Genomic DNA, 12,935 nt, shown 5'->3' with positions numbered 1-12,935 from the left:
GCAGAGTTAATAATTAATATAAAAATAAATAAAAAGATTAAAAAAAACAAAGAATCAGTTTCTTTCTCAATGAATGCGCAGAAACACATTAAAGTAGATTATCTAAATACATATAAATTAAATGTGATTTTTTTAAAATGTTAGCTTACTTTCTATGGACCTTAATCTTGATTCCTGGAACACCATTCAAAAACGTCAAAAGGGGCTCTTACTCCAGACCTAATTGTTTTGGAGATGCAACACATTTTTGACAAGTAGGTAACATAACATTAAAATCTTGAATAAAAAATTGGTAAAATAAATAATAATTTTAAGATCTGGACAAAGTTTTCTCACCTCATCTTTGCGGGCCAAGAGCCAGTAATACTTTTATTTGCAATGCAATTTTACTCAATAGACACAATTACTGTAAAGAACATATTTTCTGGAAAGTTTGAACGGCGCTCTATGCAGGACAAAATATGCCTTTACAGTTTGGAAGATCATTGTCTCGTTCATTACAAACTTCTGACGTCAAGAATATAATATTTTACTAGGAGATTTAAGAGTTTAGCTTTGTCCCAAGTTTTTCTGACTCCCATTCTTCAACTACCGGAAAGAAATAAAACAGTTATTCTGAAGCTTACATTTATTAAAGAAAAAGACACCCACAAAATACGAATAGTTATAGATATAGAAACATAGAATATACTATTCACACAAAATAACGTCGTCATCATCATCACTTATCTCCATATTGGCGACGTCATAAGTATCGCTCATTTCCGCTTTATACATCTTTATTATTTCAGCCAATTTTGCCGGGTTATATTCTGAAGTGACGGTGACGGGATGGTCCAGTATATAATTCATACGGAATCCGTTCTTTGATAAGGTTTCAACTGACTCCACGTCCATTTCAACTTCAATACAATTGCTACGTTTCTCAGACATCGCTGCGCTCTTCCAAACATCGAAATTCAGACCCTTGATGTTTTGATTATACTGGCGAAGATTTTTGAACACAACGCTCGTGCTCGACACCGTATAATACATTCTGGGGAAATCTAGATACATTTTGATGTAGCGCGTGTTGTCGGCTCCGACGACAAGGACGCGTTTGTTCATAATCTCGCCCAACTGTATCGAACACAACCAACGTCTGGATTCCTCATTTTCCGCCACCACTCCAAAATGGCCGGGGCGGCAGAAGCCGTACTTCAAGAAATCCGTTTTACTGGTACCGCCCTCTTGGAGATATTTATACAACTTGTATACGAGCTGATCTTTTATCTTGCGTGCCGATGACGGGTTCAGCTGTTTATTTCCAGCGAGCGCAAACTTCGTGACCGCAGGCTCGTTAGGAAGTAGGGGTAGCTGAGCGTTCTGGGATGGGGGTAGTTTCGCAATGGATTTATCGCGGAGCCCCTGATCGAAGACGTCTTTGTCCACCGCATCCGCTTTCAAGAACACGCTCACCTTCTGTAACTCGTAGCTAAGCTGCATTTTACATTTGGCCAACTTGCGCGAGGAAGCCGGAGGTATATCGACGTAGAGACGCGTCCCCTTCTCCGTTACGATCTTTTTGACGAACTTCCACTTACCTATTTCGACCCCGTCCAAATGTTTGTTCTGCAGCTTGAGCTTTTCGAGGGGCTCGATGTTTTTGCACCTGGAATGGCCGGGCAACCAGATAGCCGCGCGCACATACCATAGCTCCTCGGGAGTGTGTATGAGTACGTTGAACATTGTGAACTGACTGAAATCCAAATTCAGAAGCCAATTCCTCGACCTATAGTCTTTTGTTATGATCTCGCGGCGAAACGCGTTAGCTTGGGTGCTGAGAGTGAATTCAGGGGACCATCCTTGGGACATTTGGTTGAATTTGAATAATTTGTCGACGATGTAAGTTTTCAAAGCCTCCTCTTCCAGTTGATTGAAAGGAGAGAGATCGTCTTTGCATAGATACAAGTTCAAATCATCAGAGTTTGTCTCTATGACTGGTGGTACCGGTTGAGGGATTGGCTCGTACGGCGGAACGTATGGATACTGTGGTTGCATGGGAACCATTACACCTACAGGCGGCACAGCGCCCATCGGATACATAGCAGGATCGCTAACACCTACATTCCATTCTGAAAAAACAATTTTAAGTTTAGAAAAACCTACTCCCCATTAGCTGACAAGTTGTGGAACAAAACGATTCTAAATACTTACGCGCTGCGTTTGCTACAGGCAGTTGTTCTGGAAAGATAAAAACATACATTAAATAAGAATCAACGACTACTCTTTTAAATATGAAATGTAAGAGATAAGCAATTTATACCTTTACTGAATTTTGAGACAGGCTCAGATATTTCTGCGGGTACGTCGGTTTCCTCTGAAAAACGAATTATAACAAGTTTAATTAAGTAAATAAATATTCCAATGTAGTGTTTTAAAAAGAAACACATTAAGCGAATGAAATGTTGAGAAAATATTTTATATTCTGATATTTTTAGTACCTACAATTTACATAAATACTTTTGTCGTTAGTGAAATATTCTCACCTGAGCTTTGAGATGCTAGATTCATGGAATTATTAAGTACGCTGGTCGCAACTCTCTTGAAAATGTCCATCTCATCTTTATGTCTCGCGTTGAATTTGATAACGCTTTCTATAAAGGATACATCTTCATTGCCAAACATGTCGAATAATATACGCCCTATCTCTTCTTTCAGTTCTTGATGGATGCGTTTATGTAAATCGCCAGCGAAATCTCTTCCATACTTGGACATAAACTTTTCAGATATTTCATTAACTGCTTTCTCCCTTTTTGCCTTTGTCTCTGCACTTAACTCATATTTAGTTGTTTTCGCATCACGTGGCTTTTCTCTCAACTTTATTTGAATGCCCTTTGACGGACCATGTACAGGTTTTTCATTTTCCTCTTTTTTAATTTCAAACTGTTTGTCGTCTTTGTATTCGCTAGTTGTGCCTCTGTAGTTATCTTTAGAAGGACCTCCTCTGTCCCCTTTGCGTAATAGCTCAGCTTTTTTGGTAAAGTCCTCGGCTCTCTTACATACATCCTCTATTTCTTTATAAAATTTGTCCGGTTTTGCCATAATATCGAAATGTTCGATTTCTCCCCTAGTATTTGCTATTTCGTCTCTCCTATAGGGAGACCTACTTCTGCTTCTATATGTCCTTCTATCATTATCGCGGCTGAACAGAGGTTTCTCTTTAGAGCTACCTCTTTCACGAGTCAATAAGTCTTCATTGACTCGCCTCTCAAATCTATCGTTTCGCCCTGTATAACGATCGCTTTCAAAACGATTCGGCGACGCTCTATCGTTCGAGTGGGCTCTTTTTTCGTCAATGTTTTGGTGACCACGTCTTCGCAACTCTTCAATTTTACGCTGCCAAGGTTCGAGGTCTTTTATAATATTTCCGGAAAATTCCGATCTGTTTTCTGATTGGGCGTCGCTTTGTCCAGGCCAAACGGGAGGTGGAGGAGCCTTAGCTTCAGGGCTTCGGTTCTCACGTGACCACGGTTTCGAAGAACGAGGCGACGGAGAACGCTTGCGGTAGTCACGAATCGGTGATCGATCTCGCAAGGACCACTTTTTATGGTCTTCCATGGCTCTTTGCTCTAACAAATCGCTTAGACCTGGCTTGTTCATATCTTCTTGGCCACGGTATCTCTGTTCTTTATTCGACCAGCGCGAATCTTCGGTTGGACTGTGCCTCGGATAAGACTTATCATCTTTTCGCTGGTAATCAGACGAAAACGAATCTCGGTGCGTATTCTGAAAATAAGTGTTTTTATGTAGTTTAATGCTGAAAATATATATTATTCTGTATAAACAAATACAACTGTACGAAGATTCACACCAGTACCACTGGTACAAAAATATATTTTTTGGCTTAAATTATAATATACTAGCTGTTGCCCGCGACTTCGTCCGCGTGGACTTCAGTTTATAGCGCGCGATGTCAACAAAATTGGTGTCAAAAGCTTTTATAAAAAAACCCTGGTACCCCTTAAATCAATACAGCTGTGCAGTGTGCAAACAATAAGTACTTCATTTTTGTATGTTAAACTTTATATATTATGCCAAATTTTAAAGCTTATTTAGCCCCCCAATTACACAACTTTACCCATAAACTATTTATCATTGATAGGTTTAGCCCCAATTTCACCAACGTCTGTTAGTGTTAACAGCTTGTTAAAATATCCTGTCTTCTCTTTCATTCATATGAAAAACGAAACAGCTAACGTGATACTAATTCGAGCATTAACTTTAACAGTCGTTGGTGAAATTTGGTCTTAAGGTTACGTCACTGCCTGCACAGATAAAGTACTGAGTTATTTAATACCGTAGAATAGATATAACAATCGAAAAAATCGAGACTTAAATGTAAGATGATACCACCTCTTATAGAAAGACTTTTGAGCAAGCGTCAGCGCGATGTAGAAGACGCACGGCGCCATTTATTATGAATTTTTTGAACAAATTTACGACCCTTACAACCCTTTTTTCCAGTAAAAAAGTAGCCTATGTCCTTTCTCAGGCTTTAGACTATCAGTATACAAAATTTCATTACAATCGGTTCGGTAGTTTTGGCGTTTGGCGTGAAAGCGAGACTGACAGACAGACAGACAGACAGAGATACTTTCGCATTCATAATATTAGTACAGATTATGTGCACACTGCACAGCTGTTTTTGGGTATTTTGATTAATTAAGGGCCGCGCTACACCGGAATGGCAGCGGCGAGGCGAGCACTTTCAGCGCTGCCATTCCGGTGTAGCGCGCTGCGCGGCCCTAAGAGGGGTACCACTTACCAGGGTTTTAAAAAGTTTTTAAATTTGACACAAATTTTGTTGACACCGCGCGCTATAAACTAAAGTCCACGCGGACGAAGTCGCGGGCAACAGCTAGTTATGAATAAAAACAATAATATATAATAAAGTAGGTATGATTAGTTCTGTTATAATAATGAAGTAAAAAATAAAGCGCCATCTGTTTTCATATATTAGAATTAAAATGTAAAAATATTTTCTGGATGGAATATAGGCCAACACAACACACTCGAACTCCTTAGAAATGCAGTAGGAGTTCTATAAGATAAGATAGATTGATTATTATTATAGCAAGTGATAATATTATTAAACACAATATTCTAACGTATTAAAAACTATAAACAAAAACATAATAACTAATAAGTATGATTAGTTCTATGTTACAACGAAGTAAAAAAAAGCGCCATCTGTTGAATCGTATTAGAACTAAAATGTTCATTGCATCGCGTCGATATATTTCTGGATTTTTTTTAATATTATACATAAAATATATTTAAGATTTTTGAAATATTATTTTAATACACATCCAAGACCCAGGAACATTGAAAACTTTTTGTTCCGCCTGCGGGACTCGAACCCAGGACCCCCGGGATGAGCGCTGGCCACGCGCAATGCGAAGTAATTTTCATCGATATTTTCATGGAAATAAGATATTTTCCCACATCAAAATGTAGCCTATGTCCTTTCTCAGACTCTAGAATAACTGTGTACAAAATTTCATTGCAATCGGTTCAGTAGTTTTGGCGTGAAAGCGAGACAGACAGACAGACAGACAGACAGACAGACAGAGATACTTTCGCATTTATAATATTAGTATAGATTGTTCTATAGAATGAAACAAAAATATGACTTCTGAAAATTATGCGAAACGTATTTCAGGGCATATTCTGTTTAGAATGTTCACTTGGTGTTATTTTAAAACCTTACCTTATCGTAGGCTGGTCTTACACTCCTGAAGGAACCTGAGTCATATTGATCATCTTCAACCTGGGACGGTGAGTACCTTTAAGATTTTAAAACATAATCATCAACCGCTTTTACTTTCTAGGCTTAAAAACCTCAACTTTACATTGACATACCAAAAACTCCATTTGCTGCTTTTCTTTGCGAAGGTGGTAAAAGCTGTTTGACTTTACCTGGCATTACGATTCGGCGAAGGGCCGCGTGGCGGTGAGCGTCTTGACGAGTACCTTCGTTCTGGAAAATCTTCGCGGTACGGCCGATCCACTGTTTCATAGAAATGTCAATTAAGTCATCCACATAATAATGTTAAATTGAGAAATTGATAAACAACCACCGATTAAAAACTCTAGTGAATGCCAGGAATTAGAATGCACAATATTGAATCGATCAAATCATCAGGTTGCCATAGATAATCCTAAATTTGCTAGCACTGAGCTGACGCTGAACATGATGAATTATTGCTAGGAACACTCTCGATCATGTCAGCTTTCAAACAAAAAAAAAAACGAGCATATTAGGTCCACCCGTTTGGACCCTACGATGCCACGGACAGACTCACACATACAGACAGTCAGACAAACATACACGTCAAACTTCTAGATAGTATTGTTATAGCGATACCGAAGGTACATACATCATCTGCAATTAACTTTTCAGTGACAGTTGGACAGATTGCTGAAGATGATGACAAATGAAACCTAAGAGTTGAGACTGGCTGGCTGAGACTGGACTGGGAAAGGTTTTATCTGTCGTCATCTTCAGCAATACAGCTTTTGCTTTTATATTATTTTAACGGAGGACGGAGGTAATCAAGAAATACATACGATTACGTTTAGGCCACGGACATAGTAAAAGGAGGGGAAGTAGGATAACTCCGGCCCAATCCGCGATATAATTACCTACTGTCTTAGGGTTGTCAATTTTAGGCGGCGCGGAGTCGCGGCGGGTTGGTGTGGGAGCGGCCGTCCGCGCTTCGTTCGCGCAACCGCATGAACAGCGGCAACGTCGCGGACTTTTAATAAAAAGTAAATCCTTATTGTGCATATTTTGTGTATATTTCGGCCATTTTTCGTGCATATTTGCATGCATATTTCGGCACTTTGATCGTGCATATAATCCGATGTCTAAATAAAATTATAAAAATACCCTGTAAAACAACATTAAAAACTAACGCCTGTCTCTTATACTTACTATAAACAAATCTGTTGTTATGATTCGAACTTTGCTTTATGTGTATTGTGATTTACAATTAGTCAATTACTTATTTTTAATTACGATTCAAAATAAGTAATTGACTGTAAGTAGTTAGTTAATATACGGTCTACAACACAGAGAAATCGGCAAATTACTATTACGTAAACAAAGCAATAGCGGCAAATTAGTTGACACATCAAAAGTAGGTACATAAAACATTATCTTATTTATACTATGTTCTAGTGGGAAAGTAGATCTACCTATAACCTACCTACCTTTGTGTGATACAAAACTAATACAATAAAAAAGAAGTAAGTAGGTATCTGATCATCAAGTAAAAAATATTAAGAATATTATGCTAGAATAAGTGCGTAGTACTGACCTTTCCTGTTCAACAGGTACATAGTGATTATATTCTCTTTGAACAGGTAATTTAAACAAAGACAATTCTGGAATTGTTGCATTACTATTAAAACACCCAAACACACAGCAATATATATTACTCCTGCGATTATGATCGGTCATTTTTGATTCGTTTAGCCGTGGCGCGGCGCGGCGCGAGCGTGCAGCGTAAAGTGTTAGCCCCGACTGGTAATGCCGAAATATTGTCCGAGATTTTGTTGTGTGCCGTGTGGCGACGCATTGATACTATGGCGCACACATACAAGCCGCGTGCGGTGCCTTTGTATGAAGATAACTTACATCCCCTCCTTTTACTATGCCACGGAACTACGATGAGCGAACCTTTTGATTTTCTTTCACTTCACACACCACCCATGTTCAGAAGTCAGAACACAATACATTCCTTATTCAAAACATACATCTCACCAGTATAGACTATAGAGGTGTAATATTTGTCCAAAACAAGTGTTCTACCACTACCACCGATAAATAACGAATCGAGAGAGTGCTGAAACTACCGCACCAATGACAGTGCCGCCGCAACGGTATCGGCCAATCAGAAAGCATTTGACGCGTTTTGGCATAATCGTTTTTCTTAAAACACCCAACATAAACGCTTAAGTGGTCACCGTACCCAATATTGTTGGAATTTGCAACTATCCTCCCGAAACATCTGTTTCAAAATTAGCTGCGAGTTCTATAAGTAGACTGATACGATCTGAATAATCTAACCTAGCCGTAGAATTACTGCTACTTTTACAGTAATTCAGAGGGTTCATTGTAAATTAGTATTTGCGTACCGTGAGGAACTGGAATTGAAAGGAGGATGATCGTTAACTAAAAATGATGTGACATCGAAGGACACCTTTAAAAATAAACGATGGTCTTAATGTAATGCCATTATGAAATACGAATAGTAATTAAGAGGTGACAAAAACTCCAGTAACACTCAGGATTCCATAAGCCAACGACGGATCTCTTTCCCCTAAAATGTCGCGTAAAATTCTGATCACACGAACCTTGCTGTTGCGTACCTGTGGAAAGTAGATACATTTATGGGTGACTGAGACAAGAAACGAAGGGTCAATGTACGAGTGTATACGTACTTTGGTACCAATACTCGTCGCTTTTATCGACTCCTCGCTTTACCGCTTCTGTAGCTCCCATTTCATGCCTATCATCATATCCACTTCCGCGCCATCCATAGACAATAAAAATAGTAAAGTCGAACACAGCACACTTTATAACCTCAAAAATGTTTGAAGGACCACACACACTGTTTTACTCATAATGCATCTTGAAGCTAAACATAAGCATTACTGAAAACGCAACATTGTTGAATACCAGCTTTTTATGATCATTAGTTATGACTTATGATCCTTTACCAAGAGACAAGAGAAATTGTAAATGTTCAAAAGCATTTCACTATACACTTCAAAAATTCTAGACCAATTACTATTCTTTTGGAATAATGTGGCTGAAAAGACGACTATGTTAAGACTTAAGACTGAAATAAAGCCAGCTAGAACTATGTATAATGGGGTACATAGTAAATGGACAGAAAAACTTCTGAAAAGATGGATCTGATGGGAAGCAAAAATATTTTTAGGTTAAAAACGAACCTGAAAATGAAGATAATATCCATTTTGGTGAAACACAAATCTTACACACATCTTTATGTATCACTTTACATTATGTACTTTCAACATCACTCCTCAAATTAAGAAACGCTGTAGGTAAAACACATAATATACGTACTTGGGATATCTCTAGGTGACATTGCTCTTCTAGGTGCATTGTTACCAAAAGGTGAAAGTCTTCTGTTAGGAGACCTTCTTGGGCTTTGTCTACCGAATGGAGACATCCTTCGAGATGGAGAAAATTGTCGTCCTGGAGACATTCTTCTATATCTATCATTGAGTTCTTGTCTTTTATCTGGGGAAATTCTTCCTCGGGTAGGGGACATTCGGAATCCAGGGGAATTTCTTTTATCAGGAGAGAATCTTCCTGGAGACACCCTTCGTGTAGAGAGTTCTCTCCTAGGAGAGCTTCTACCTGGTGAGAATCGTCTTCCAGAAGAATTCTTTCCAGGTGAAAATTGTCTACCAGAAGAATATCTTTCAGGTGATAATCGTCTACTAGGAGAAATCCTGGCAGGGGAGCATTTTCTGCCAGGAGAAAATCTTCCAGGAGAAAACCTTCTGCCTGGAGACATCCTTCTACCAGGAGACATTCGTCTGCCAGGAGACATTTTTCCTGGGGAAAATCTACGTCTGGGCGAAATTTGGCGAGAGCCCTGTTGATTGCCAAATTGGTAGTTGGGTTTTCTGTCTTCAAACCTTTGGGGGATATTCGGTCGATTTTGTACCTGTTGAAAAGAAAAAAAAATGATACAACATAATAGACACTTTAGACATGGGACAAGAGAGGGTACAAATTCATTGAGGAACTTTATTTCTAAGGGCTCTTTTAATTAAAAAGGATGAACTAATGCAACATTCTTCTGTATAACAAAACAATTCATTCTAATTTCTAGTATAACATCATGCAAAATTGAAGACTTTTTATTAGTTATCATTATCGATTTCTCACTTGGTTTAAAAAATATTTATAATGCTTTTTGCATATTAACTATCTTATGAATACAATTTTCTCACAACTCTGACTTACCTGTTGTGCCCATGGAGCTGGGTGGTTTTGAAATGGTGCAGTTTTTCGAGGCTCTATCTGCGATTTCATATTTGGTCCCTGAAATCAAAATATGAAAATTATTTATTACACGAGATATAGCACATTCTTGTTCAAGGGCGTCGCCAGCCGATGGCGCAGGGGGGGGGGGGGGGGCAAGTTGACTTTACCTACTACAATTCATACTTTTCTCAATCTCTATAAATGAGAAAAGTAGGTATGAATTGTAGGTAAAGTCGACAGGACATGAAGCTTTTCTCTTGTACGAGGGCTGCTATTTATGTATCCGGAATTAAAAAAAGAAACAAACATATATCATTTAATATGGTTTTATTGCTTTTCAAAATATTCGCCGCGATGATCGACACACTTTTGCATACGCTGGAACCAATTTTCATAGCACTTTTTCCATTCTGATTGAGGTATCTCCAAAACGTGCATTTTGAACGCATCAACAGCCTCTTCGCGGCTCGAAAAACGTTGACCACGTAATTTGTTCTTCGCGTATGGAAATAAAAAGAAATCGTTAGGTGCCAAATCAGGGCTGTACGGCGGATGACCAGTCAATTCGATCTTTTGACCCTCCAAAAACTGAGTTGTTTCAGCTGAGGTGTGACAGCTAGCATTGTCGTGATGTAATATGATTCTGCGTTGTCGGTTGTCCTTTCTTATTTCTTCAAAGACTTCTGGTAAACAAATGGTCGTATACCATTCAGAATTAACCGTTTTACGATTCTCTAATGGCACTGTAGCCACATGTCCATTAATTCCAAAAAAACAGGCGACCATTTGCTTCAAAGTACTTTTTGCACGAGTAACTTTTGTTGGTTTCGGCTCATCTTGGAACACCCACACCGTTGACTGTTGTTTAGTTTCGGGGTCATATGCATAGATCCAAGATTCATCACCTGTGTAGATATTATAAACGGCTTTTGACGTACCACGGTTGTATTTTTTTATCATTTTTTTGCACCAATCGACACGAGCCCGTTTTTGATCGATTGTCAAGTTGTGCGGAATCCAACGCGAACATATTTTTTTTACAGCCAAATGTTCGTGTAATATCTTATGTATGCTCGTCATACTTATGCCTAAGGACGCCTCTATCTCGCGATATGTAACATGACGATCACGCATTATTAGTTCCCGCACAGCATCTATATTTTGTGGGACAACAGCTGTTTTTGGGCGACCTTTATTTTCATCCGTGAGCATAGACCGCCCACAATTAAACTCACTGTACCAGTGATAAACAGTGGTTTTTGATGGTGCTTCATCTCCAAAAGTTGCGGTGAGTTGAATAAAGCACTGTTGTTGATTTAGCCCACGCCGAAAATCGTAGTAAATCATTGCACGAAAATGTTCACGCGTTAAATCCATGGCAAATGAAGACACGCAATTTTCAAAATGACGCCACAATGGAAAAATAATTGACAGTCACATGAAACAAAATGTATTCTTCAACCAAAGAGTTCTATTTTCAAATGTTGTAATTACTTTTTAAATATTGTTCTTGTAAGTGGCCAGTTCCGGATACATAAATAGCAGCCCTCGTAGTATGAGCCTTACATCTATTACCAGATTTTAATATTATAAATTATAAACAAAAAGGCATAGTTGTCTACCATCGTATATGATGAATGTTAATTGTACATGTTATAGACAGCTTTGGTCATTGCTATCCATTATGGCCTAATATGGAAAACGGCATTAGCAGCGTACTGATTGAGCGAGCAGCAGTGAGGCAAATCCTCTGTCGGTCAAGACGTGCCTCACAAGAGGTAAAGGTACGAGCTGCCTTCCTCGAGGGTGCCTCAGCCCGAGCCTAGCGAAGCTGCTCACTTGGTCAGTATGCGGCTATTAACATGTTTAATTGTGGAAAAACTTACAGACGGCCTATAATTCTGGTGCCTTATGGACTGATGGTTGTCCCTCACTGGATTTGCCTGCCAACGTGGTTGATTATTCCATGGCCTGGGCCCTGACGCATGCTGCGGGTTCCTCTGACGATCCTCGTGTCCTGATGATGACTGGAAACGGAATATGCAATATATGTACTTTTTTAAATACTAACCTATCAAACCCCAAGCGGCACCCGGCTACTGCATAGCAATTGAAAATCTATTGTGTCTGCAATTCCCACGATAGAGGTATTAACAGCAAACTAAAGGGACTGTGGAGTACACTTTCAAAGTATCTCCATTTTAAACTTGAGTAAAATTGGTTCAGCGTTTTGGGTGGGAGGTAACAGACAGACAGACACACTTTTTCATTTATAACATTAATAGTATGGATATACTTAAATGTAAAAAACATTGTGCTTACCATATTAGCAGCAACAACTTTCAATACACTGCCTTGTTACATTTTATCCTTAGACCATAAAGGCACTTCCTAAGAACATAATTGTTATCATTCAGAATGCTCACTCTTGTGTACTTTGCTATATTCGGTGGATAGATTATGTATCAGAAAGTCACTGATTAAACTAAAAATAAATGAAAACATTGGTACATTATCCATAAAATATTAAAGTTAGGTTAAAACTATGTAAATTGCTTTTTGGGTTTGTTGACGAATTAATAGAGACCATTTTTGAATCGAGATTTTAAGTTAGATAAATAATTACCTGAAAAATCTTGTATTTTAGACTACAAATCATAACAATTTCATAATAATTTTATTCTTCAACAACAAATCAACAAAAAATATCTGCTCCTTTTTTTTTAATATTTCTTCTTCTTTTAACTTTCATTTCACACAATATTCTGGCTAGTGGCTACATTGGCATGGCTAAACAGTCGGTTCTTAACTTATTAAATAAGAAGAAGTAGATTACTGTCAAATAAGCAAAATGACAGTG

At 38.5% G+C, this 12,935-nt stretch overlaps 1 protein-coding gene across 1 annotated transcript; it reads right to left on the bottom strand.

Moving 5' to 3' along the window:
• Positions 1-613: 613 nt before the first annotated feature.
• Positions 614-12,774, bottom strand: LOC121738190. The gene is made up of 11 exons (XM_042130096.1): positions 12,702-12,774; positions 12,398-12,560; positions 11,962-12,102; positions 10,055-10,132; positions 9,143-9,752; positions 5,962-6,052; positions 5,753-5,828; positions 2,529-3,768; positions 2,306-2,359; positions 2,197-2,223; positions 614-2,114 (listed from the first exon to the last, which is right to left on the bottom strand). Exons 2-11 carry the CDS (start codon positions 12,398-12,400, stop codon positions 691-693), a joined length of 3,744 nt encoding a protein of 1,247 aa, XP_041986030.1. The 5' UTR covers positions 12,401-12,560; positions 12,702-12,774; the 3' UTR covers positions 614-690.
• Positions 12,775-12,935: the final 161 nt, after the last annotated feature.

The sequence above is a fragment of the Aricia agestis genome, chromosome 22 (genome assembly GCF_905147365.1).
Source record: "Aricia agestis chromosome 22, ilAriAges1.1, whole genome shotgun sequence".
Taxonomy (NCBI): domain Eukaryota; kingdom Metazoa; phylum Arthropoda; class Insecta; order Lepidoptera; family Lycaenidae; genus Aricia; species Aricia agestis.
This window is presented reverse-complemented; position numbering and strand designations above follow the sequence as displayed.